Source organism: Ochotona curzoniae, unplaced genomic scaffold (assembly GCF_017591425.1).
Source record: "Ochotona curzoniae isolate NIBS_2020 unplaced genomic scaffold, NIBS_Ocur_1.0 scaffold_3890, whole genome shotgun sequence".
Classification (NCBI taxonomy): domain Eukaryota; kingdom Metazoa; phylum Chordata; class Mammalia; order Lagomorpha; family Ochotonidae; genus Ochotona; species Ochotona curzoniae.
In genome coordinates, this window is record NW_024467115.1 from 572,904 (window position 1) to 598,462 (window position 25,559).

The 25,559-nt window shown below is 43.1% G+C and overlaps 1 protein-coding gene across 1 annotated transcript in view; it reads left to right on the plus strand.

Annotated features, from left to right (window-relative positions):
• DCBLD1 (discoidin, CUB and LCCL domain containing 1) overlaps positions 1 to 25,559 on the plus strand; it is an 84,645-nt gene that overhangs the window by 21,862 nt on the left and 37,224 nt on the right. The window contains exon 2 of the mRNA XM_040965366.1: positions 18,203 to 18,415. Within this exon, the coding sequence (XP_040821300.1) occupies positions 18,203 to 18,415 (213 nt within the window). The remainder of the gene's footprint in view (positions 1 to 18,202; positions 18,416 to 25,559) is intronic.

Here is a 25,559-nt window from a genome sequence, read left to right on the forward strand (position 1 = left end):
CCTATTCCAGTATCTTTGATTTTTACTATTTATAAAAACCAAACGTGTAAAAGTGAATGTTTGAAAATGGTCCCATCTGGAGACCATCATGCTTAGTGAAATAAGCTTGTCCCAAAAGGACAAATATCATATGTTCTCTTTGATACAAGGCAGTCCTTGGGCAAACTGCAAGACAAATAAATGTAAGTACCCAAACACATACATAATGCTCTCACCGATGAACAGTATAATAGAGACTAGCATACTGGGTAGTATGTATCTCCACCCTGAAAGAGGGACTCCCATATGAGACATGTTAGTATATCTGTACAGTATGCTAGTTAGCCTCTTATCTCTACCCAAACCAACCAATTAAACACCAGAATGTTAATCTTGCAACTGTTATTAAGGGACTATTCTACTCTAACCATTTGGGGAAAAACAGAGTGAGGGGATTAGGTGGAGATAGGAAGGGAGGTAGGGGGGAAAAGGAAAATTCCACATACCTATATCATGGTAAAAATTAATTAAATTTTAAAGGGGGGGATAATTGCTGCTTCAGTTGCTATAACTTGGGACTTGGTAATACTAAAATTTTTTGGACTGTACAAACAGAAATATCGGTATTAGGCGTCATCTCAATAATGACAATGTGTACATTCAACATGATAGCAAGATTAGATAATATACTTGCAGATGGAAAGTTTCTCATCATGTCCTCAACTTCAGCAATAGCAATGTGGACAATCTACCAACATCAATATTGTTAGTGAAGATTATCAGCCACTTTTCTCTGACTTCTTTATTCTGGGTAGCAATTAGACAGAGTTAAAACACCATGCTATGGGCCCGGCGCGGTGGCGCAAGTGGTTAAAATCCTCACCTTGCACGCCCGGGATCCCATATGGGTGCCGGTTCTAATCCCGGCAGCCCCCCTTCCCTTCCAGCTCCCTGCCTGTGGCCCAGGAAAGCAGTCGAGGACGGCTCAAAGCTTTGGGACCCTGCACCTGCGTGGGAGACCCGGAAGAGGCTCCTGGCTTCAGATCGGCATGGTATCGGCCCATTGCGCCCACTTGGGGAGTGAATCATCGGACGGAAGATCTTCCTCTCTGTCTCTCCTCTCTGTATATCCGCCTTTCCAATAAAAAAAATAATAAAAATAAATCTTTAAAAAAAAAAAAACAATGCTAGCCTTGTTCTGCTACAAACAACTTCTGTCAATAAGTTCTCATCCGTCCAGTTATTTTATCAGTGGTCCCAAAGCACTTACACCTGGATAGTGGCAGTGGGAGTCTTGCTTTTGAGGATGAACATCGCAGAGCACAATTTCAGCATCAACTTTAGCCCCCTTTAAAGCCACAGATCTGCATGCCAGGTGTTTAATCCCAAAAGTCTTGTTACAGGATCTGTGTATCCCACTTGTGAGTAGCAGAACACTGCTCCAAGGAGGAAAGCATTCTCAGGGAAATACTGTAAGCTACAATAGAGCTTCACTGAGCATGGTAAGGATGTTGAGATACTCAGTGGAGAAGAAAAACACTGCAACACTGTTAGGAGGATGAGACCATGAACTCCTTGTAACCCTCCCAAGGAATAGTAACAGAGGCATGCTGATCTAGCACTAAGTGAGCTTTAGATAGTTGTTGGGGAATGCTTTATACTTAGACTTTCTCAGTGACTTAAAGCATTTAACACATAGCTTCGTTCATCTCCACTGTATCAAGTTATGGTTGGCAATTTTAAAAGTGAGGAAAATTGATGCCCATAAAGTGGATGACTTTCCTATCTTATTTATCTCATTCAAACCAAGTTTTGATGATTTAATCAAGGGTACTAGATAAAGGTCATGAAAAATGGCCACCGTGATGGCATTGTGCACTAATCATTTACCTGCGGTGCTAGTATTCCATAGGGTGCCAGTTTGAGTCCTGGCTACTCCACTTTTTAAAAAGGATTTATTTATTTTTATTGGAAAGTCAGATTTACAGAGAGAAGGAGAGGCAGAGAGAAGTATCTTCCATGTGCTGGTCCACTCCCCAAGTAACCACAACACCAGAGCTGAGCTGATTTGAAGCCAGGAGCCAGGAGCTTCTTCCAGAATTCCTGTGTGGGTGCAGGGTCTCTACTGCTTTCCCAGGCTACCAGCGGGGAGCTAGAAGGGAAATGGAGCAGCTGGGATATGAAGCAGCACCGATATGGGACCTGGTGGATGCAAGGCGAGGACTTTAGCCACTAGGCTATCTCGTCAGGCTTGCTGCTCCATTTTTGATCCAGCTTCCTGCTCATGGCCTTGGGAAAGCAGAGAGGATGGCCCAAGTGCTTGGGTCTCATTTCCCACATAGATGGTTTTTTAAAGAGAAAACAGAAAAGTGGAATTAAGAGATGAATTTATTGTGGTGCAACATTTTTTTAATCGATGCATATTTTTTGTTTTTTAATCTATTTCTAAAAGAGTTGTTTATGCGTTTGAAACGCAAAGTTATAGAAAGAGAGGGAAACATAGACACAGAAAGATCTTCCATCTGCTAGTTCACTTTTCAAAAAGTTGGCTGGTTTTGCCAAAAACAGGAGCCAGCAGCATTTTCAGATCTCCCAGATGGGTTCAGCAGCCCAAGTCTGAGGGCCATGTTTCACTGCTTTCCCAGGAACATTATCAGAGAGCTGTATTGGATGTGGAGCACCAAGATTTGAACCAGCAACCATATGTGATATCAACATCTTAGCCAATGGTTTAATGTGCTATGCCACAACACTGGCCATTCTTTTTATTTTATTATTTTATTTTATTTTCTGGAGAAGCAGATTTACAGAAAGAAGGAGAGACAGAGAGAAAGATCTTTTATCTGTGGTTGCAAAGGCTGGTGCTGAGCAGATCTGAAGCCAGAAGCCAGGAGCTTCTTTGGGGTCTTCCACGTGGGTGCAGGGTCCCAAGGCTTTGGGCCATTCTAAACTGCTTTCCCAATCCACAAGCAGGGAACTGAATGGGAAGTGAGTAACTGGGACACAAACCAGCACCCGTATGGGATCCCGGTGCATACAAGCAAGGATTTAGCCACTGAGCCATCATACTGGATCCACTATTCTTTTCACTTTAAAATTTTCCATTAATACGGAAAAGTATAAAAAAAATTCAGTGAATACACATAATTTCTTTAAAACAATACATGTTCTCAACTTTTTGAAGACTCTCCATAGACATGAAATTCAAAATTTTACACTGAATTAAACTTAACCTTTGATTTCCTTTTTCCATGAACTTTGTCATGTATGTTGAATATATAGTATTTTTTAACAAAAATAGCAGCAAGTAACAAACTAAATTTTTTTTAAGAATTATTTTTTTTGTTTTAGTGGAAAGTGAGATATACAGAGAAAAGGAGAGACAGGAAGATTTTCTGTCCGCTGATTTATTTATTTAATTTGAAAGACTTAGAGAGAGGGTAGGGAAACAGAGAGAGAGAGAGATTGAGAGAGAGGAAGATCTTCCATCCTCTGGTTTACTTCCCAAATGGCCACATTGGCCAGGGTTGACCCAATCTGCAGCAAGGAGCCAGGAGGCTCTTCTCTATTTAGAGGCCTACAGCCTTGAGTCATTCTCCTGTCCTTTCCCAGGCCATTAACAGAATTCAGTTGGGAAGAGGAGCAACCAGAAGTTTAAATGGCACCCATATGGGATTCCAACACAATGCAGGCAAAGGATGAGTGTGTAAAGCACCGTATCTGCCCCATCTAAGGAATCCTTGCTGTTTGAATGTTTATACTAAATGTTATTTCTGCCTCTGCTCTTGGTACTTCTGTGGGTTGTACAGTATCACTGTTTCTAGATCTGAGATGATGAAATGGAAGCTTGGGTGTGGGAAGACAGCCCAGGCCACACAGCCAGTGTTGGGCATGGCTGTGCCAGAACCTTGGCTTTATAAGCATTGTGCTCTTCACCTCCCAAGTATATGGAAATTATTTATGAAATTAGAAAATGACAAGTGTGCCAACCCTCCTCCCTTGCGCTCAGAGCCTTTTCAATGATTTATCACTCTGTAGTGCAAGTCTCGAGAGTGGCCCAGAACTAGAGTTTTCACTCACTGCACATTAAAGAGCAACATTAACTAGGTTCTGAGATGTTTTCCCTTTGGGTGAGGATTAGGAAGTTCTTAAATATCTTAATATGGAAATTACTGATGTCGCTACCCACTAATGGAAATAATCACAGGTTATGTAGGAAGTCATTGATGGAAATTCCTCAAATGATTTGCTTCATTTTCACATATTTAAATTGATTTATTTTGATTGATACTTTAGGAAAGATTGTGTTGATAGTTTCCATGGAGAGACTTTCAACGAGTCCCTTGTGTTTCCTTTTATTTAACTTTCAGGTGTCTCTCATCTGCTGAAGCAAGGGTATTATCATCTTCATTAAGTCATTAGTCATACCATTAGCATCTGCTTAATATGTGGTGAGAATAAGGTTGAAAGCGATCATTGAACAGCTTTGCAAACCTGGTTGTGTGTTTTAGTTTTGACTTCCTTCAACATAGCACATTATTCATTTTCCATTTAAAGTAATGATTTTTAATTTTTGTGTTTTATAATCACAATCTCTGTTTTATGTCCTTTTGTCTTCACATAGTCATGTAGGCCCATTTGCCCTTCTCCCATTCATTCCAGCAATCCACAAAGCAAAAAGGAGAGTACAGTTGGAGAAGAGCAAAGTGCGGGAGACGGTATGGCTGACAGTGCAATTTGTGATTCTTTGGGAAATTTTTCGTCTCACCATCAGACAAAGAACTCTGTAATAATTGCAAGCTCTCCTTTGTGGTTAGAAAGATTGCAGTCATTAAGAGCTTACTGGATCTTAGACGTGGGAGGAAATTTTCTCACACCCACACATAGATGATGGTGTGTGTGTTGAGACCTGTGGTAAATTGAATATTAGAAAAGCAAATCTGCAACTGTAATGAAATTGCCTTTCTAGAAATACTTTTACTCATGCAATATTTTAGAGTACTCTTTCCCAAATTGCAGATTGAGACCCACTGGCAAGCAGTGAAATCAATTCAGTAGGCATAACTAGCATGTTTTCAGTAAAAATTAAATGAAACAGGAAACAATACAGTGCATTACATGTAATGAAAGACTTGTATCACAACACTTTTGTTGTTGTTAAGCACATACACATGTGCATACTTCCAGAGTATGGTGGATGGTGATGAAAAAAAGCCTGTGTTCTGAAGGTCATAATTAAAACTATTTGAGGCAGCTGTCTTGCTCTAGGAACTAATAAATTGATCTGAAAAGTGTTTTTGTGTTATTCGGTTTGCTGTACAGAGAACTAATAGTTAAAATTTTTCCATAGAACTCTACTTCATGCTGTCTAGTACTGCAGAAAGGCGCCTGCACTAGGTTTAACTTACTTTGCTCTTCAATTGGTTTCTTATCAAAGGCAGATAGCCTCCTAAGGAAGTCACTGTTTTACTTTCCTAGTGGGTGGAATTACTGTAGACTAAATAAAGGGTTGGCCTGTGTACGTAAGCACTGAGGATTTGTGGTAAGCCTGTTTAGAAAATATACTTGGTCTCTACCTTTGAATAGCCCACAGTAACAACTGAAACATAGAGACATATCCATATATTTCAGGCATTAGGAAAACAGACTTTAAACCGCCAGCTCAGTTTTTGTACCTCTCACTTTACTCTCAAGAATTATTTTTTATTACAAGGAAAGCTTAGAACCAAACAGGAAACGATCAACGGGGATCCACATATACCTTACTAGATAGGACACAAAGATTAATCCTCACTAGGGTATGGGAGATTTCTCTGCACACCCCTCCTAAAACTGTTGTGCACCTCAACTGTTGACAAAGGCCTTGTTAGATTTATAAGCCAGTTTAGATTATCCTAAAATCTACCAAGTACAGCAAAATTATGCGTCAACACAATAAACTGCTAAATACTAAAATGAAAACAGACACGAGACAGCTAAAGAGTACCCTATAGCCATTTTAAGGTGTGTAGCAGCCGGTTCTGTGTACAAACAAAAATTGAAGGATCAATGAAGTAATCACAGGATGTGGTTAAGAACTTGCACTGTCATAACGTATTGATTACTCAATACCATGTCAATTAATTCCATAATGTTGTAAATTGTTGTTATGTTGTGCTGGGGCTTCCAATTAATTGGGATGATATTCTGCCAGCTCTACCTTCAGACCGGAGAAGGTCTTCCCAAGAAACTGTTGAAACTATCTGGACAATAAGATGCTGGACTCTATGCTTGGTATATGGTTGCAACAAAAGAATCTTAATTTGAACTGTAATACTGGAACTAGGTGAAGGAATCCACCATGGGGGAGGGTACGGGGAGGAGTTGGGGGAATCCCAGAACCTATGAAACTGTGCCACATAATGCAACGTAATTAATAATAATAATAAAAGAATTACTTTTTATTATGTCTCTGCTCATTGATTCTGAGCTCTCTGAAGAGGCAACTACATTATAAAGTCCCTAGCTCTTTGTTGCATGAATTTTTAGTGAGTTTGCGATGCTGGTTTACAGAAACTTCTTCTTGTCTGTTTCAAACGCTAATTCTGAAAGTAGCTGTCAATGTTACAAAGAACATAAGTGAAAATATTTGGTGTTTTCAATTATAGTATTGTTAAGTTTTAGATGTATTTGTATTATAGAAATTTAAAAGATAAATATGTGGCTAAAATTAAAATCCCCCTTCTACTCAAATCACAGAAGTAGACACTGGACGTATTTTTTATTACATATCCATGTGGTTATAAAATATTCTCATAGATGTCCATCAGTCAGTAACTGGGAAAAGAAAATGTGGTGTTTGTATACAATGGAATATTACTCAGCCATAAAAGGATAAAGACCTGATATTTTATACCAGTAAAATAAGCTAGGCAGACAAGTTCTGTGTTTTCTTTAACATGTGGAAAATTTATATATATATATTTCATAGAAAGTGCATGGATGCCATGTTGTTTGATGTCTAGTTATTTACAAATGTTGTCGTCACTGAATTGTGTCCCTTATGTAACAACTGCCTCTTCACTTCATGATCGTTGTTATGAATCTCATGTTGTGTGATGCTAATGTCCCTAGTTCTAAGAAAAATAGAATGCATATGTATGTTTGTATCTTTGAAAGTGGAAAGTATTAAAAGTGTTTAAATGCATTAGCTTTTAAATGTTATAAAATTAAATATTCTTTTTAAAAAGATTTATTTACATATTTGAAAGTTATTTAGAGAGGGAGAAACAGGTGAGTGTTTTTGTGGGTTTTTTTCATGTTTTATTATATTTTTGACAATCTTTACATAATTAATTAGGTAAAAAGGTTCAAGGACTATAGGAAAGTGGATAAGACTATTTTTTTTAATTCTGTGTTTAATATCTACCTGAGAGGGATGGACACCCATGTGGGTCTCTAACTAGGTTGGGGAGGGTCAAGGTATGAAGAAAGATGGGTGATTCAATTTTTTTCTCCAGTATTCACAGAAGGGGGGAGTGGAGTGGTCCACTCTTTGCTGTCAATCTACATCAGTACGCAGGGATGGGGGCATTGTCATTTGATGATGCTTTAGAGACACCAATGTGGAAAAGAGTATTCTAAGGGTGTTACTTAAGTGGTTTTGATAGTTCTCAGATGTTGTTGGCTTCATTGCACTCAGGTTAAGAAAAATTTTCCAAGCTCTATTGGCTGACTAAGTCTGCCTTAGTGCATCCACAGGCCCAGAAACCTGTTGCAAAGCTTGCTCAAGAAAGGGTTCCTGCTTGTTTTGTTTTCTGCCTTCTGACAAGGTACTCAGTATTCTCTGCTGGCCTAGATGAACTGGCTGTCATGTCCCCCATGTGCATCTGGGCATGCTGTCCATTGCACAGGCATCAGCAACTGAGCAGGCTCAATCCCAGTGCATGCACTGCAAGGTCAGACCACATATCTTGTGATTTTTTCTGTAGCTAGGGTCTGAATCCAGCGATGTAGCTGAGAAGTGCCCCAAGAAACTTCTCCAAGGATGACGTCAGACTTGACTATTATTGTGTGCGCCAACCAGTGTGGCATCAGGCTTGATCTGCCACCTGCACTAGCCAATGCACAAGCTGGTGGATGAAGCTGGCTGGTCAGTTTTGCTCCCTGGCCCATCTTTCATGTGAACTGATAGATGCTGAAGCTGGCACCAGCAGGTGCCACAGCCTTGTTGGGGCAATCCCAATAGCCCCCATCAGGCCTGCGTCCAGCCCAGTTTCTGAGTGCACTGGCATGTGCTACTACAGCTTAGCCCAGTCCCTCCCCATCCTGTCAGCACTTATGCACACCCATGGGTGCTGCTGCTTAACTCAGCCCAGCCTGCCTCCATACCTGGTCCACACATTTGCTGATGGGTGCTGCTGCCTTCACCAAGACAGCCCACCCACAGTCCTTGCTGTCATTCTCACCAGCAGGAGCTGCAGCCCAGCAGAGGAATGCCACAGTTCCCCTTCTAGGTCCACTCCCAGCCCTGGATCATGCACCTGTAGAGAGTTACTGCAGCCCAGTCTGATATCCCCCACCCCCATTTTGGCATCCACCAGCAAGTGCGACAGCCTGGCTCAGCCCAGTCAGTCCCCAATGCCAGCTCTTTTTAGCAGGTGCCACAGCCTAGTCCAGCATGGCCCACCCCTAGCCCTCATATGAACTGGCAGGTGTTGCGGTTCAACCTGGCCTGACCAGCACTCCGTTCTGGCTCTTCTTCATGCCAGTGTATACAGTGCACTGATCCTGCCCCACCCACCTCCAAACCCAGCTCATATGTGCGTGAAAGAGTGCTGCGTCCCAGCCTGGTCTAGCCTGCCTCTAGCCTCGGCTCATGCTCACCAGTGGAACCTGTGTGTAGCAGGTAAGCTCCCCTACCAGGCCGACCTCAGCTCCAAATCTTGTGTGTGCCAGCAAGTACTACAGCACAGATTCACCTGGCCATCCCTCAATGCTGGCACTCACCAATATGTACTGCGGCCTGACTAGCCTGTACCCATTTCTGCTCTCACTGGTGAGTGCTACAGCCTAGCCCAGCCTAGCCCACTCCAGATACAGCTCTCATGTGAACTGACGGGTGCTGTGGCCTAGCCTGACCTATCCCACACCCATTTTTGCTCTTTCAGGCACAAGCGGGTGCTATAGCCTAGCTATTCTGGCCAGCCCCTAAACCCAGTCCATTTGCATACCGATGGGTACTCCAGCCTTGCCCAGCCGTGCCCGACCTGGTCCACCCCTAGCTCTCGTACTCACTAGTGTGTGCTATAGTCTAGGGAGTCCCCAGAATTCCCTTACCAGGCACATTCCAAGCCCCAGATCTTGTGCATGCTGGCAGGTGCTTCAACTCACCCAGTCTCAGCTCCCACTGGTAGGTGTTGCAGCCTAATCCAACCAGGCATGGCCCACATCCTGTCCTGTCTCTAGTATGTGAACAGCTGGTACTGCAAACTGACTCAGCTCAGCCTGCCCCCAGACCCAGTCCACACAAACACTGCAGCCTTTTCCTGGCCTGGCTTGCCCCGCCCCCAGCTCTTGTGCTCCTCAGCAGGAGGTGTGACCTAACAGGGGAAGTGAGAAATCTTCAACCTGCTGGTTCACTCCCCAACTGGCTGGAACAGCTGGAGAGGGGCTAGTCTGAAGCCAAGAGCCAGGAGGGAGGAGCCAGGAGCTTCTTCCATGTCCCTCACATGGGTGCAGAGACCCAAAGACCTTGGCCAGCTTACACTGCACATTAGCAGGAAACTTGATTGGAACTGAAGCAGCAGGTGCCTACCTACATGCAGCGCTGGTGTCAAAGGTGGTGACTTCGCCCACTAAATCAAGGTGCTGACCCCTAAATATACTTCTTGAAATACAAGTTCCTTAATGCTACACCACTTAAAGATAGCTTGATATTCCTCTGTAATTGTTTCCAAGTGTTGAGGATTAAATACTTAAATTTTATACAATAGATTATTTTGGAAGTTATAAAATATTTGCATACTTGAAGCTTTTTCCCAAATGTACCCTTTATATATTTCGTTTCCTTTTTGTAAGCTTTTTTCAGGAGGTGGTTGGCCAGTGCCACAAATGAGCAGTGACTCTAAGTACATGATGGAATTAGGGCCCATCATAGATGTTCTATAGTGGAACTTTAAGGCTGGGAAAGGAGGAAGTGATGTGTAATTTAGTCATCATGTGCTTTGGCAATTAAATTGCAGTTCAAAGGAAGGAAAAGATAAACATTGTGGAGTAGTCGCTTTTGAAGAGGGGACAGATTCCCTGTGGCCAAACTTCCTTCTTCCTTCTTTGCATGCCACCCCCTGCCCCTGCTTTGATGTTAGGTAGTGGCAGTTTAATCTGGCTGTCATCAGGCACCTGTGGCTCTCTGCCACCAATCCTCTTCCCAACACTAACACTGCATGCAGTTTAAACATTAAAACAGTTTGAATCTTCTTTTCCCTTAGACTTTTATTTCTTTTAATGTTCTAGACTATGAATTTCATCATCCTTTCTCATTAATCATGCCCCACCCCCTTTTAAACTGAATACTTTTAAAAATACATTTATTTATTTTTATTGGAAAGGCAGATTTTTACAGAGAAGGAGAGACAGAGAGAGAGGTCTTTCATCTGCTATTTCACTCCCCAAATGGATACAAGGGCTAAAGATGAGCTAATCCAAAGCCAGGAGCTCCTTCCAGATCTCCCATGTGGAGCAGGGACACAAAGACTTGAGTTACCCTCTGTTGCTTTGCCAAGACATGAGCAGGGCACCTCATGGAAGTAGAACAGCCAAAACACAAACCAGCACATGTATGTGATTTTGGTAATGCCAGCAGAGGATTAGCATACTGTGTCACTGCACCAGCCCCTTCACTAAATATTTTAATGTAGGATCCAGACCTCCTTTTAATCAGTAGGTATTGCCCAAATAATATTTTCCTACATAATCTCCAGACCATTATAATGCCTAATAAAATTAGTAATAATTCACTAATATAATTTAATACTCTATTAACATTTTAAGAGTTTTAAATTAATTAATTAGTTTGAAATGCAGAGTTACATAAAGAGGAGAGATAGAAGGGAGATCTTCCTTCCAGTGATTCACTCCCAAATGACCACATATGCCAGGGTTGGGCCATTCAGAAGCCAGGAGCTCTGTCTCCCATCTGGGTGCAGGTGCCCAACAACTTGAACCATCCTCTAATACTTTTCCCCCACATATTAACAGGAAACTGGAATGGAAGTAGAGCAGATGGAACTGGAGTTGGTGCCAATAGGGGATGCCTGTGACTTAGCCCACTGTGCCACATTGCTTGCCTCTTTATGAGATTTTATAAGGTTTATTTTTAAAGTCAGAATCCAAGTAAGGTTCAGCTTTACTGTGTTGGCTTTTTTTTTTTTTAAAGATTTATTTTTTATTATTTTTTATTGGAAAGGCGGATATACAGAGAGGAGAGACAGAGAGGAAGATCTTCCGTCCGATGATTCACTCCCCAAGTGAGCGCAACGGCCGATGCTATGCCGATCTGAAGCCAGGAGACTCTTCCGGGTCTCCCACGCGGGTGCAGGGTCCCAAAGCTTTGGGCCATCCTCGACTGCCTTCCCAGGCCTCAGGCAGGGAGCTGGAAGGGAAGAGGGGCTGCCGGGATCAGAACCGGCGCCCATATGGGATCCCGGGCATGCAAGGCGAGGACCTTAACTACTGCACCACCGCGCCGGGCCCTGTGTTGGCTTTTAAAATTCCTTTCATGGAAAGGAAGTAGCTATGGGTATATTTATGGGAATGTACCTCTTTAAGTAATTCATTATTGAACAAACTGGGTCACAAGAATGTTGACAGCTTGTGTTCAGCCACTGCCTTCCTCCTTCTGTCAGTAACCTGTGCTGTGTTTTCTGCACTTCATGTGGTCTGGAAGTAAGCCCCAAAGACTTGGCAAGATGCAAACTTGGGTATTATCAATTCTTACGTTGTGCTTTTCAGCAACAGCACATTTTACACTATCAGGAGACACATAGCACTGGGCTGTCTCATTTGTAGTCATGCTGACAACCATCAGAGTTTATGTGGCAGAAAACCTCTATTAATCAACTTTAAAAAAAAAAGATTTATTTATTTTTATTGGGAAGACAAATTTACAGAAAAGACAGAAAGAAAGATCCTCCAGCCACTGTTTCACTCTCCAAATGGCCACAATGGCCGGAGTTGAGCCAATCTGGAGCCGCGAGCCAGGAGCCAGGAGCCAGGAACCACCTCCGGGTCTGCCACGCGGGTGCAGGGTCCCAAGGTTTTGGGCTGTCCTCGACTGCTTTCCCAGGCCACAGGCAGGGAGCTGGAAGGGAAGCGGGGCTGCCGGGATTAGAACCGGCGCCCATATAGTCTCCCTTTGCATGCAAGGTGAGGATTTAGGCACTGGGCCATTGGACCAGGACCAACCCTTTTTTTTTTTTAAAGAAACCTGATTCTACCTTTATTTCCTTCACTTTAAGCTGTTCAAGAAGTATCACAGTGATTCCAGGGGTGGGACAGGAGGAAGACAGGTGAGTGTGTTCAGAATCGCAGACTATGTCCTATGGGTACAACGAGGTGCTGGTAGAACTGGCCTCACTGCCTCAAGGGGGGAGTATGGACTACCCCACCTGATGGCAGGTTTGTGGTATTCCTGGAGTGCCTGAGCTAGTGTGCAACGTCCTCCATCTTCCAGCTTGGTGACTCCACCAGGCAGTAGCTCACAATGGCCCTAGTGCTTAATCAGCTTGGCTGTCTCGGAGCCCCCTTGGGCAGATATGCTTGCCATCTTCTGTTCTTCAGTCTTCACCACAAATCTGGTCTTCTGTATTTCCTGGTGAATTTCCTGTTTCATGGCTTCTACTGCTTCTCTGAATTTTCTAAAGGTCAGATGTGTCAAGGGCAAGTCATCCAGGGTGAGGCCACAGCTGGCCATGTGCTCAGTGAGGTCATCATTCGCCTGCCTGAAGGCCTGCTCTCTTGGAGTGATGAGTTCTTCTGTTTCAAAGTGTGCCACCACAAACTTGAGGAGCTCAGTGGTGATGAACAATAGCACCTGTTCCTCTTAGCCCTCCTAGTCATCTGTGATGCTTGTGAAGATGTGTGGAAGCTGACTGTCCATCTGCCTGAAGAGGATGTGCAGCGTGATGTTGATGTTCTGTGAATTTTTGCTACTGGCAATGGCTGGCACTTCTTGCAGATGCATGCAGCAATCAGAGAAAATTATTTTCTGCACCTGTTGAATGAGAGAATGAGTCCCTTCCCCCAATCCACCACCGTGTTCTGCATCACACAGAACCCATCAAAGACAACAGCTCTGTGCCTGGCATCAGAATTCACCAGGCCTGCAGCAACTGCTAAGGCCAGATGAAATTATCAGTGGACTCAAACACTTGGCAGCCCTCTTTCCTTCTGCTGGACACATAAACACCTCATTCCACGCTGACCCCCAAAGGCACTCCCCAACCACATCCACTACCTCCACTAACCTTCTACCCAGTGGTTTATCATCTACCAATGACCATAGTCAGAGTTGGTTATCTCTCTGTAGGGAGTTGTGCTTTTCTGTAGATGATGATGTGAGAGTTTCTAAAAGGAAGATCTGTTTGAAAGAGCAGTTCTAGTTCTTACAGGAATTATAGTCTGGGATCGGCCAGCATTAAGGAAAGTTAATATGCATTTTTTTCTCTCTGTAAATTGGGACATACATTAAAACCCCTAAGAGACACAATACTTCATCATGTTCCTTAAACAAGGGTAAGAAACATAGATAATATATTCACAACCAAGAAACTTAAAAACAAACCTGACCTCCTTTATTGGCTCTCATTCCATAGCGATCTTTAGCTTTAAAAAATTTAAATAGGTAACAGGATGACAAAACCCAAAATACTATAGAAATACATAAAAAGAAAAAGAAGCCTCCTGACATCTACCCCCCAGCCAATCAAGTTTAACTGGACACAATGCTTTTTAATTTTTCAATTTTTATAAATACTTTTGAATTTATTTAATAGGTAGAGATATAGACAAGATAACAATAGCTCTCATCCATTGGTTCACTCCCCAAATTCCTGCAATCAACAAAACTGGGCCAGCACTGAAGCTGGGAACTGGGAATGCAATCCAGGTCCTGCATGGACTGCAAGTAGCCATGACTTGAGTTATCACTGATGACTTCCAGGATCTCCAGGAAGTTGGAGTCAGAAACTGGAACCCAGAGACTTCACTATGCAATGCGGATGTCTTAATAACCAGTGTAAATGTCTGCTTCTTAGTTAACTATTCATGTTGAGATCATTGTAGATCATATCCAGTTGTAAACACTAAAAGGAAAGACGTGGTATATTCTTTCCTTCATCCTCTAATTCTCTACCTCCCCATCACCTCTTGCAAAGCAATAAACGACCATGATACCGACACACAACGTATGGGACACAACTAATAGTTTTTTTTTTTTTCAATGAATTTTGCCTCCTTTGCTGATGATTTTCAGAGGACTGGGCAGCCTCAGTGTCAGGATGAGGACACGGGAATAGTGTTTTTCTATTGTTTTCCATTTGCATGCATCTGCCTTATTCAGTATATGATACCACAGTTGTCTTCTGTCTGTAGCAGTTTTTCGTTTTCCTGTTGGCATATTTCTACCTAGTCCTTTGAAGTCATCAAAACTGCTGAAGAGGAATGGGGTGAAAACCTCTAAGTGGTTAACACAAACAGAATAAATTGATGATACTAATACTTGCCACTGAAAACTCCATAAACTGTTTCCACAGGCAAAAGCAAAATTACACCTTTTGAAGAAGACAGTTTGCATTTTAATAATTCAGGACTCAGTAATTCCTTTGCAATTCAGGTTATTTGGCAGAACCAAGACTCATGGTATCTAGTTCTGATAGCTACAAGGAAAGGGAAAGCTTCCCAAAGAGGTCACGATTCCTGACAAGATAATTATGGGAATGTGAAAGATAAATCTGGGGCCCGGCGCGGTGGCCTAGGCTAAAGTCCTCACCTTGAACGCTCCGGGATCCCATATGGGCGCCGGTTCCAATCCCAGCTGCTCCACTTCCCATCCAGCTCCCTGCTTGTGGTCTGGGAAAGCAGTTGAGGACAGCCCAAGGCCTTAGGACCCTGCACCCGCGTGGGAGACCTGGAGGAGGTTCCTGGCTCCTGGCTTTGGATCGGCATGGCACTGGCCATTGCGGCTACTTGGGGAGTGAATCACCAGATGGAAGATTTTTCTCTCTGTCTCTCTGTGCATATCTGACTTTGTAATAAAAATAAATAAATATTGTAAAAAAAAAGAAAAAAGAAAGAAAGAAAGAAAGAAAGAAAGAAAGAAAGAAAAAGAAAGAAAGAAAGAAAGAAAGAAAGAAAGAAAGAAAGAAAGAAAGAAAGAAAGAAAGAAAGAAAGAAAGAAAGAAAGATCCGCTTACCTTCTGCCACCATCACTGAGTGGAAAATTTCCTTTTGGGCTTTAGAGTGGAAGTGATTGGAAAGGAATATAATTATAGATTTGAATAAATGACACCCTGGGATTTTTCCCTTCATTTTCTTTCTTTTTTTTTTATATATCATTTTCTTTTTATTAACATTTAAACTACAATAATCATGTAAGTTTGATTGACATAATGCTCCACTGTGTTTTCTTTCACAATTTTTCTCTTTCTCTTCTTTTTGTGAAGGAGAATTTCATAGCACTAAGAGGAGAGGTAGTAAGGGGATTGGCCAGGAGATGACTTAGTATTGTGTAATAATACATGCATAGCTCCTTGCTTTATGCACTGATTACCCTCTGGTCAGCGTCAACCCTCAAAGGCCAGACAAGTCATAGATGTGAGAAATAAGGACCTGATCGGGTGTGAAGGTGCTGGTCTCATTTTACAGGACAGCCATGTCCCACTAGTCCTATGAGAATCCCTATTGCTATGTAATTGCCATATGTTACAGCTTTCAAGAGAACTTGTAAAATGGATATCTTAAATTAAAATGTTTAAAAGCAGGCAAACAATTTCATTTTTAATCAAAACTCAATGCTTCTATATCATGTATTTCTCCTTTAGTTTCGTCTAATGCTCAACAATTTATACTTGTTGGTAACTGCCCTAGGACCCAAGGGATTAATCTGTTGCTTACAACCCTTGCCCCCCACCTCCCCACACCTGCTCCCTCGCTGGGGATCCTTGCCGTGTCTGTAGTAGCATCAATGCTTCAGTCACTTCTGGACTCAAAACTTGTGATTACTTTTATTCCTCTTCTTGTCTTTCCCATTGTGGGTAGCCCAAACATGAGTATAGATTTTGTCTTGTGATTATATCCATTATTCTTTTACCTTTCCATTGCATCCAGCTCCTGTATTCCTAACCATCCTCTTGCTATCTTGCTATTCTAATACAGATCCTGTTACAACCCTCAGGTGCTCAAGCATTCTCTAACCAGATTGGTCATCTTTTCCTAATGTCTGTTTCATTGTCTGCTGACTTAAAAAAAAATTCTGTGGCTCCTTAGCAACTACCCTATACGACTTATGCTGGGATTTCAAGGTTTCATAGTAGTTTTATCTTAACTGTCTAGTTTTACCATCTAGCACTCTGGGAAAGGCTTCCTGGAATCTTGTGGGACTTTCCAGAAAATGAGTAGATACTTTTTCTAGGCGTTGGCTACTGAGATGAGAAGTCCTGGAGTTCTATGGCCACTACTCTCTTTATATTTCTCTACTTGCTTTGATTAGGCCTCTGTTCCCATTTGGGCTAAAAAACCTTCTGGCAAGAAGGCAGTGGAATAAAGGAAGATTATATCTGGTTCCAACTCTAGCTAAGACAGAGGGTGAAAAGGTAGAGGATGCTTTGTGCCCTTTCAATTCCCAGTGTATCCAAATGGAGCCTTCTCTATGGCATACTTGGACATGGAGAGGCCTCAGAGAGTTCTTTATGCAACAATCTGTGTTCTTTCCCACCAGCCAAGTCTAGAAATTCTTGCTGTGTTTATGCAAAACTACCTTGACCACAGGTATTTTGCAGTGTGATTACATTATGTGTTTATTCACCTTACAACCCACCCAGTTATGCACTTAGATATTTGTGTGACTAACTTGATTGTTTTAATCAACTGGAGTTGAGTTGTTGGTTAGTCGGGGAACTTGTAGTTTCAAAAGACTTTTTGCTTCAGAAAAACCTTAAGCTAACTTCTTATTTTAAGGGAAAACTGATAATTCATTGAAACTTTTTTTTCTCTTCATTTTCTCTGGATACAGCACACAGAATCTAGAATTATTTATCAGAATGTATGATTTCTCCTCTTTCACTCTATTCTGTGAGTCAATCCTGGTTGCTTTTATGCGTCTCCAACAGATATCATGTCTGGTATAGGGCAAGTTCTCAATGCAGTAGATTCTTGCAGTATTGTAATACTACATCCTGCATCTTTCAGGACTCTGACTTTGTAGCTCTCATTGTCCAAAACATAAATGTGCAATGATTCCTAGGTTCAGTTCCTGAGATTCTAGCAGGAGCCTCTTGTATTTGCTATCTCATTACTTGAGTAATGTTATTTCTTCTGTTTTGCATTATGATGTGGCATTGACTTTGGCAATAACCTGACAAATGCATTAATGCAAAGGACATGGTGTATTTCTTAAGGCTTTCCATTAAGTATTGGGTTTTGTTTTTTTTTTAAATTTTCATCTACTTGGAAGGAGGGAGAGGGAATGAATCTTTCATCTGTTGGCTCTCTCTGTAAATGCTTGCAATGGCTGTGGCTGAGCGTGGATGAACCTATAAGCTGAGAACTGCATCTGGGTCAGTTATTTGGGCCATCATTTCAGGACCTCTCAGGACACTTTAACAAAAATTTGGTTCAGTAGTGGAGGGGCTGGAGTGCTGCAGCCAGCACTGTCATGCAGAATGTCGATGCCACAGCAGCAGTTTAACCTACTATGCCACAAGGCCTGTCCCTATGTGGAACTTTTTTTTTTTTTCGGTTAGCAATGTTTAGAAGAGTAAACTGAAAAGCAACAGATAAATAACCCAAAATAATAGATGGTATTTAATAGTTCGGTAACAGTTTATTGATATGTTTATTAGCTCTTCTTTCTCCCCCCCCCCCAAAAAAAAGAGGAGGAGAGACAGAGAGTGAGAGAATGAAATACATAACTTGTTCTCACAAGAATTATTGGCACTCACCTCTCTCATCCTTTCTTCTTTACCAGGTGATGGCTGTGGGCATGTTGTGAGCTATCAGGAAAGTGGCACAATGACATCTAAGAACTATCCAGGGACTTACCCCAATCATACAGTGTGCGAGAAGACGATCAGAGTCCCAAAGGGGAAGACACTGATTCTGAGGTTGGGAGACTTGGATATTGAATCCAAGACCTGTGCTGCTGACTATCTTCTCTTCACCAGCTCTTCGGGTAAATACGGTAAGAAAAAAGACCTGGGTTTCCAGAGTGAGAAAATATTTGTGGCTTGGGGAGGAGGAAGTGGAGTGTGAGTTAACTATAGTCTGGGTAGATTTAAAGAGAAACTTACGATCTGTGAACTCCCTGGATACCTGAGGTGGATACAATTGCTTCGTTGTATGAAGTGACAAAGGATTTCTAAGGAGACCTAGCCTTGGATGGCTCTCAGGAACTTTGAGATTCATTCCTGCTGGGAAGACAGTTAAAGATGTGAGACATTTGGCTAAAACAACTACAGTGCATTCACTTACTTGACAATTATTTAATATGTCCTTGAGTTCCAGGTTCTTTGTGAAGAACTGTTGTCATGGAGCTTGTATCTCAAGCTGCCGGGGAGTGGGACAGCCAAAAGAGTGCCATGAGAGTGAGAAGGAAGATGAAGGGGTGCTAAGGTGACATTGACTTGCTTTGCAGTGTGGTGTGCCACAGCACGTGGGACAGTCAGTGAGATTTCTGCAAAGTAAGGACGTTTGAGCACACACCTGAATGAAGTGAGGAGCAGTCCATGTGACTGGAGTCAGAATTTTCTAGAGAAGGCAGCACAAGTGCGAGACACAATTTCCTGAAATTTTGAAAATCAGGTTTTGTGCTTTTCCAAGAGCTGATAGCTTGTTGGAGTCCCAATTCACCATGATGGTAACCCTTTGATGTCAAAGCCAGACAACAATTTGGGCTAGAAAAATTGGAAATAAAGACAAAATCCTATGTATAGGTTATTTTGACTTGGAGGATTTTCAGATTCTCCCTGCATACAACTCCACAAGTGACACATGTTTTTAGGTAGGCTGTGTATGCTGTCTTGCAATAAAGGAAATTTCTTCAATGCAAAGCCCTCATGCCTGTCTCTGACTATGGACTCATGGCTGTTTCTTGCCCATGGTGCCTCCTCCCGTGGATCAGAAACCAGGAGAGCCCTGAGAGAGATGATTCTGAGATCTAAGCTTGTTTAGTCCTCACGGGGAAAGAGTCATTCAAGATTTTTATCACTGGGACTATTATGTCTATTTTAATGATGGTTGAATTACTTAGAATCAGTATGATAGTGTTTATATTATTAGTCACAACTTTTTAACTAGAGTTGGACTCAGATCAGAAAAATGACAATTGCAGGGTTGCCTAAGGCCCCACGGTGAACTTACTCTGCAGTTTCTGCTGGTAGTCAGATGTATTTTAGTTTACAGGGGAATTTCTTGGAGTCTTGCACTAGGCAGAGCTTTTTGCTCAAGTTCCAAGAAGGAGTGAGAGTCAGAGCTTCACAGAAAAGTATGTGAGGACAAGTAATATAAGGTCAGAGAGAGATCTTTGACTCTCATCTCTTGGGGCAGTAACTCTTGACTGAATGAGGAATGGTTAACTGCATGTTCTGGGAGCAGCAGAGAAGTCATCTGTCATCTCCATTGTCTTGATGATGGGTAACTAGGGAGGGAGAAAGTCTTCCCAAAGCCAACATTGCAAAATGGATGTGGTTTCCCCACACCGAGGAGTTTCCTCCATCATCTTTGATGCATATTCACAAATATATCACAGGAAGAATAACATGGGATTAGGGCCTGGCGTTGTAGCTCAGTACATTAACTTGCCATCTGCCATGCAAAAATCCCATATCACAGTACTAATTCTGGCCAGGTGCAATGGCTCAGTGGCTAAATGCTCACCTTGCAAGTGCCTGGATCCCTTATGGGTTCTGGTTCATGTCCCGGCTGCTCCACTTCCTGTATAGCTCCCTGCCTATTTTGGGCTGGGAAAGCAGTAGAGGACCACCCAAAGCCTTGGGATCCTGCCATCTGCATAGTAGTTCTAGGAGAAGCTTCTGACTTTGGGTCAGGTCTCTCTGGCCATTACGGCCACTTAGGGAGTGAACCAGTGAATGGAAGACCTTTTGCATTGTCTTTCCTTCTCTCTCTAAATTTGCCTTTCCAATAAAAATAAATAAATCTTTAAGATGAAAGTACTGGTTCAAGCTGTTCTGCTTACCATGCAGCTCCCTGGTAATGCAGCTGGGAAAGCAGCAGATGATGGCTCACGTGCTTGGATGGCTGCCACTCACGCAGAGTCCAGGGTGGGTTCCAGGATGCTGCATTTTACCTGGCCCAACCCTGGCAGTTATGGTCATTTGGGGAGTGAACCAGAGGATGGAAGAGCTCTCTCTGCATGTCTGTTTCTTTCTGTGTCACACTGCCTTCCAAACAAATAAAATAAATCATACAAAAAGAGAAACAAAGGAATGGGAAAATAGCTTAAGCTAGATTACGAAGTAATTCTGATTTGCCTTCAGGTGTTGTCCTCTGCCAATTTCTAGATTCTTCACTTTTCAAGACTTAGATTCATTACTAAGCATTGGATTGTGAATTGCAACTCACTTGTAGCAATAAAACCAAGTAAATTAATATTTCCTCTACAAGGTTTATATATGTATAGAAAAGAGCTGTATTTATCTTCTAAAAATATAAAAACACACTCAGTACCGATTATATGCCAGGCACATGCTTGGCCAATAGGTATATTTTCTAGAATCCCCACATCTACTTCTCTAGAAAAATATTGTTGGCTCCTCTCTATAGACAGAAAAACTGAGTCATAGAGAGATTAAGTACATGCTGAAGATTCACAGCTTGTTACAGGGGTGGAAAGAAGATTTCTACCTGTCCTTGTAGCTGTTAAGACATCAGTTTCTACTGATCTCTTACATTTGACCACTCAAACAAACTTCATTGAATTTCATGGCAATTTCATCTAAAACACAAAATGTAAGTAATGTTTTTAGTTGAGAATGTACTTAACGATATTTAATGATGCTCAAAGTTTCTCTTTTATCTCCTTTGAATATTTCCTTTCACCAAAACCACTAGACCACTCCTGTATTTCAAGTGAAGTTTAGATCTCTCTTGCAAATACGAAAGAAGAGGCAGAAGTGCTTTGTCTTCCCCTGTCTGGGGGATATGGAAGTGGTAGTCCTGAGTGTTGTCCACTTTCTGGGGAAGGTGATTGTGGTCAGGCACCCGTGTACCATAGGACCATAGGACCATAGGACTCTAGAGAGAGAGAGAGGACCACAGTGCTAATGCAGGTCCCAAAAGATCCATGCTGTGTCACCTAAGCCAGTGGTGGGAAGGAGATACCCCCGGAAGTGTGGCAGGGACGGAGTATGTGTTCTGGAATCACTCTTAGAATTCTGCTAGATGGTAGATCCTAATGATTCAATGTGTGGTTGAAATATTTGGATAGTTCGAGTGTATCCAGCATGAGATTTTTTCCATGAATCTATCTTTAAAATTCATTGTCAAGGAATTCCAAGACACAAAATAATCAAAATTTTACATGCAGAACTAACTATTTGAAAAAGAATAATGTTTTCTGTCATTAGTTTTTTAAAAAGATTTATTTATTTTTATTGGAAAGGCAGACAGACAGAGAAGAGGATACAAGGAAAAGATCCATCCACTGATGCACTCCCCAAGTGGCCACAATGGCCAGAGCTGACCCAATCCAAAGCCAAGAGCCAGGAACCAGGGGCTTTGGGCTGTGCTTGACTGCTTTCCCAGAGCACAAGCAGGGAGCTGAAAGGGAAGTAGAGCAGCTAGGATTAAAACTGTTGCCTATACGGGATCCCAGGCATGCAAGGAGAGGACTTTAGCCACTAGGCTATGACACCTGGCCCTGTCATTGGTGTTTTTAAGCTTTACAAGAGTGTGTATATTTGGAATATGACTAAACAGCCATGCTGAATATTCAAGAATTGTACAATTTTCATCTGTATGCATTTAGTTTTTAGTGACTCATTCCCATATCCATTTTGCATTAAATGTTTGACTCATATATTTTAGGCATTTTCACAATTCAAATTTCTGATAACACAATACCATGTAAGCAAGCATAATCCTTCACACCAACTTTCATAATAATCAGGAAAAATTTGCCCTGGATTTCACGAGTGTTAAAAAGCCTGGTACAGGTACAATGGGATTATTTAGATATGTGTATCTAGCCTAGTGGCTAAGATGTTGGTGAAGAAACTCATATCCTGCGCTAGAGTACTTAGGTTGGGTTCCATGCTGCAGCCCCCAACCCAGCTTTCTGCTAGTGTACACCCATAGGGCAGTGTTGATGCCTTAAGTAAGGGACTTCTGCCACCTTACAGGAGAGCCTGGATTAAGATTCCACCTGATCTGAAGACCTGCAAATGCTTTTGCAGGCATTTGAGAAGTGAACCACTTGATAGGAGTTTTCTAACTTCTTTACTCTTCTCTCTCATTGTCTTTCTGCCTTTCTGAAAAATAAGTACAAATCCAAATAACTAATACACTTTAAATATGTAAGACCTCAACTCAGCAGTATAGTTAGAATTATTTTTACAGGACATGTCACCCCAGCCCCCAGTGCCTTTGGGGGTGGGTGATGGCCACAGATTGCCGAGGGAATGGAGTTTGGAAATATGTGGGAGTGAGGGCTGTTGAAGGAATGCTTTCCAGGTGTGGAATGACTTCTGAGGGCTTTGACAGATTAGATCATTCCACTTGCAGGTAAATAAGGAAGCTGAGATAAGATGATTTACAGAGGGGAAACTGGAGGGCTTGTCTGGGTAGGCCAATGCACCTGTGCAAGTGAGAACCCTGGGCTGGCCTTGGTGGCATCACCCATCAGCTGTCGGCACACATGAAAACTACGGCTGGGGGCCATGCAAGACTGGTCCATGAGTTCAACCAGTTCTAGGGACAGATTCTATAGGGGATATGTGGACTCACCCCTGTGGGTTTGTGGTACTCACTGGTTTGTGTAACAACTGGGGATGGTGACAGACTGAGCTAGGAATGACCTCAAAACTCACCAACACTCATGGGAAGTGGGGTTATACACAGGCCAGGCTGACAACAGGCTGCAACACCCATGGGTGCGCCCAAGAATCAAGTCTGGGGACAGGCCAGGTTGAAGCACCTGCCATCACATGCAAAGGCCAGGACTGAGGCAGACTATGCTAGAAAGGGGCCTAGCAGGTGCCAGCATGCATGACATTTGGGTCTGGGAACAGGCCTGGTAGAGGAACTTGGGGAACTCCCTTACTAAGACATAGCTCCTGCTGGTGAGCATGAACGTTGGGCCTGGGTATGACCCAGACAAATTAGGGATACACCACTTATTGGCCTGTGTGTAGGCTGGCTCAGGGGATGGGCCCCAGGCCAAGATTTAACACCCACTGCCATGCGTGAGAGCCGGGACAGGGTGTGCCTTGAGAGGCTACGCTGTTTAACTCACCAGGTCAAATGAGAGCCAAAGATGGACAGGTGGGGCTGAGCTGTAGCACCCACTAGTGAAAGCTGGAATCGGTGCTGGCTGGTCAAGCAAGGGCCATAGTACCTGCCAATGAATGCCAGGACTGGTGGCAGGACATGTCAGGCTGGGCCAAGCTATCAGTGCATGCAAGATCCAGAACATGGAACTGATCTGATAGGGGAACTTGGGGAACTCCCCTATTAGGATGCAGCTCCCCCTGGTAAGCACAAGAGCCAAGACTAGGAACACCTAGGTTGGGCTATAGTATCCATCTGCGTGCATGTGGCCCAGTTCTGGAGATGGGCCTGGCTGGTCCAATCCTCAGCACTTACAAGCAAGTATGAGATCCAGGACAGGGTGCAGGCCAGGTCAGGTTGGGCCATAACACCTGCCAGTTCATGTGAGGGCCGAAACTGGGGCTTATTAGGTTGGGTTAGGCTGCAGCACCTGCCAGCAGAAGCTAAGACTGGAGGCTGGATGGAGCCAGACTACAACTTGTGTTGGCAAATGCTAAGGTAAGGTAAGTCATGCCAGACTGAGTTACAACACCCACCAACATACGCAATACCCAGGGCTGGGAGTGAGTCTGGTAAGGGAACTTCATTGACTCTCCTGCTAGGCCACTACTCTCACTGGTGAGTGAGAGCTGGGACTGTGGGTGAACCCAGCTGGGCAGCACTGGAACATCCATCAGCCTACATGTGAACTTGGTTTGGGAGAGAGCCAGGATAGGGTAGGTCACTGCATCTGCTGGCAAGTGCAAGTACCAAAATAAGTGGTGGTCAGTCAGGCTCTGCTACAGTATCTGCTGGTAAGTGCAGGGACTGGGTGAAAGTCATGTTAGGCTGGACCATAATACCATCTGACAAAGGCAAGATCTAGGGCTGAGAGTGTGCCAAGTAGGGGAATTGTAGACACTCTTCTGCTAGGCTGCAGCTCCTGCTGGTGAGCTGGACAAAGCGACAGCACCTATCCATCGGCATATGTGTGAGCTGGGTCTGTGAGTTGATTGGACTAAGCTAAGCAGCACCCATGAACTAGATAGGAGGTGTGATGGGCCAGACTAGACTGCTGCAAATGCCAGTACACACCAGAACCAGAAATGGGGTGGGCCTGATGAGGATTATTAGGGGTCTCCCCAACTAGGTTGCAGTTCTTGCTGGTATGTGTAAAGGTGGGTTTGTTATGGACTGCATTTGGCTAGGTCATAGTACCTGTCAGTTTGCATGGGAGATGGGGCTAGAGGTGGAACTGATCGGGCAACTGCATTCACTGGTATATGCATAGGCTGATGCAGGAGATGGACCAATCCGAACCTCAAACTAGCTCGTACACACAAGAGTCAGGTCTGTCGTCACCCCAGGTGAGGTTTCTTAGGGGCCTCCCAACTGGACCTCTGAAAAGAACTGTGGCCCTAGGGGAAAATCACAGGTTATGTGGCCCAACCTGGGAGTATACATATCAGGACTGGGCTTCCTCAGTTGCTGGTGCTTGCATAGTGAATAATACACCCAGATATACGTGGGGGTACATGACAGCCAAATCATCTAGGCCAACAAGGAAATAGAGTGTCACATCAGAGAATGGAGGGCAAAACAGGTTGGACATTTCTCCTGGCCAAGCTATGGCAGCAAGAGTCTGGATGTGTGGATATATGAAGGTAGACTTTGCCAACCACTAGACCTTGGATAGATTTTCTTAACTCTGGTGCAATAAAACCAACATCTCAGATCTATCAAAACCACTGGAGTAACTCCCTCAAAACATTCTTCTTCACATCGGAGTCTCTAAGGTGACATCAAATGACTGTCCCCCAGTGCCGTTTGTAGGTGCTAGT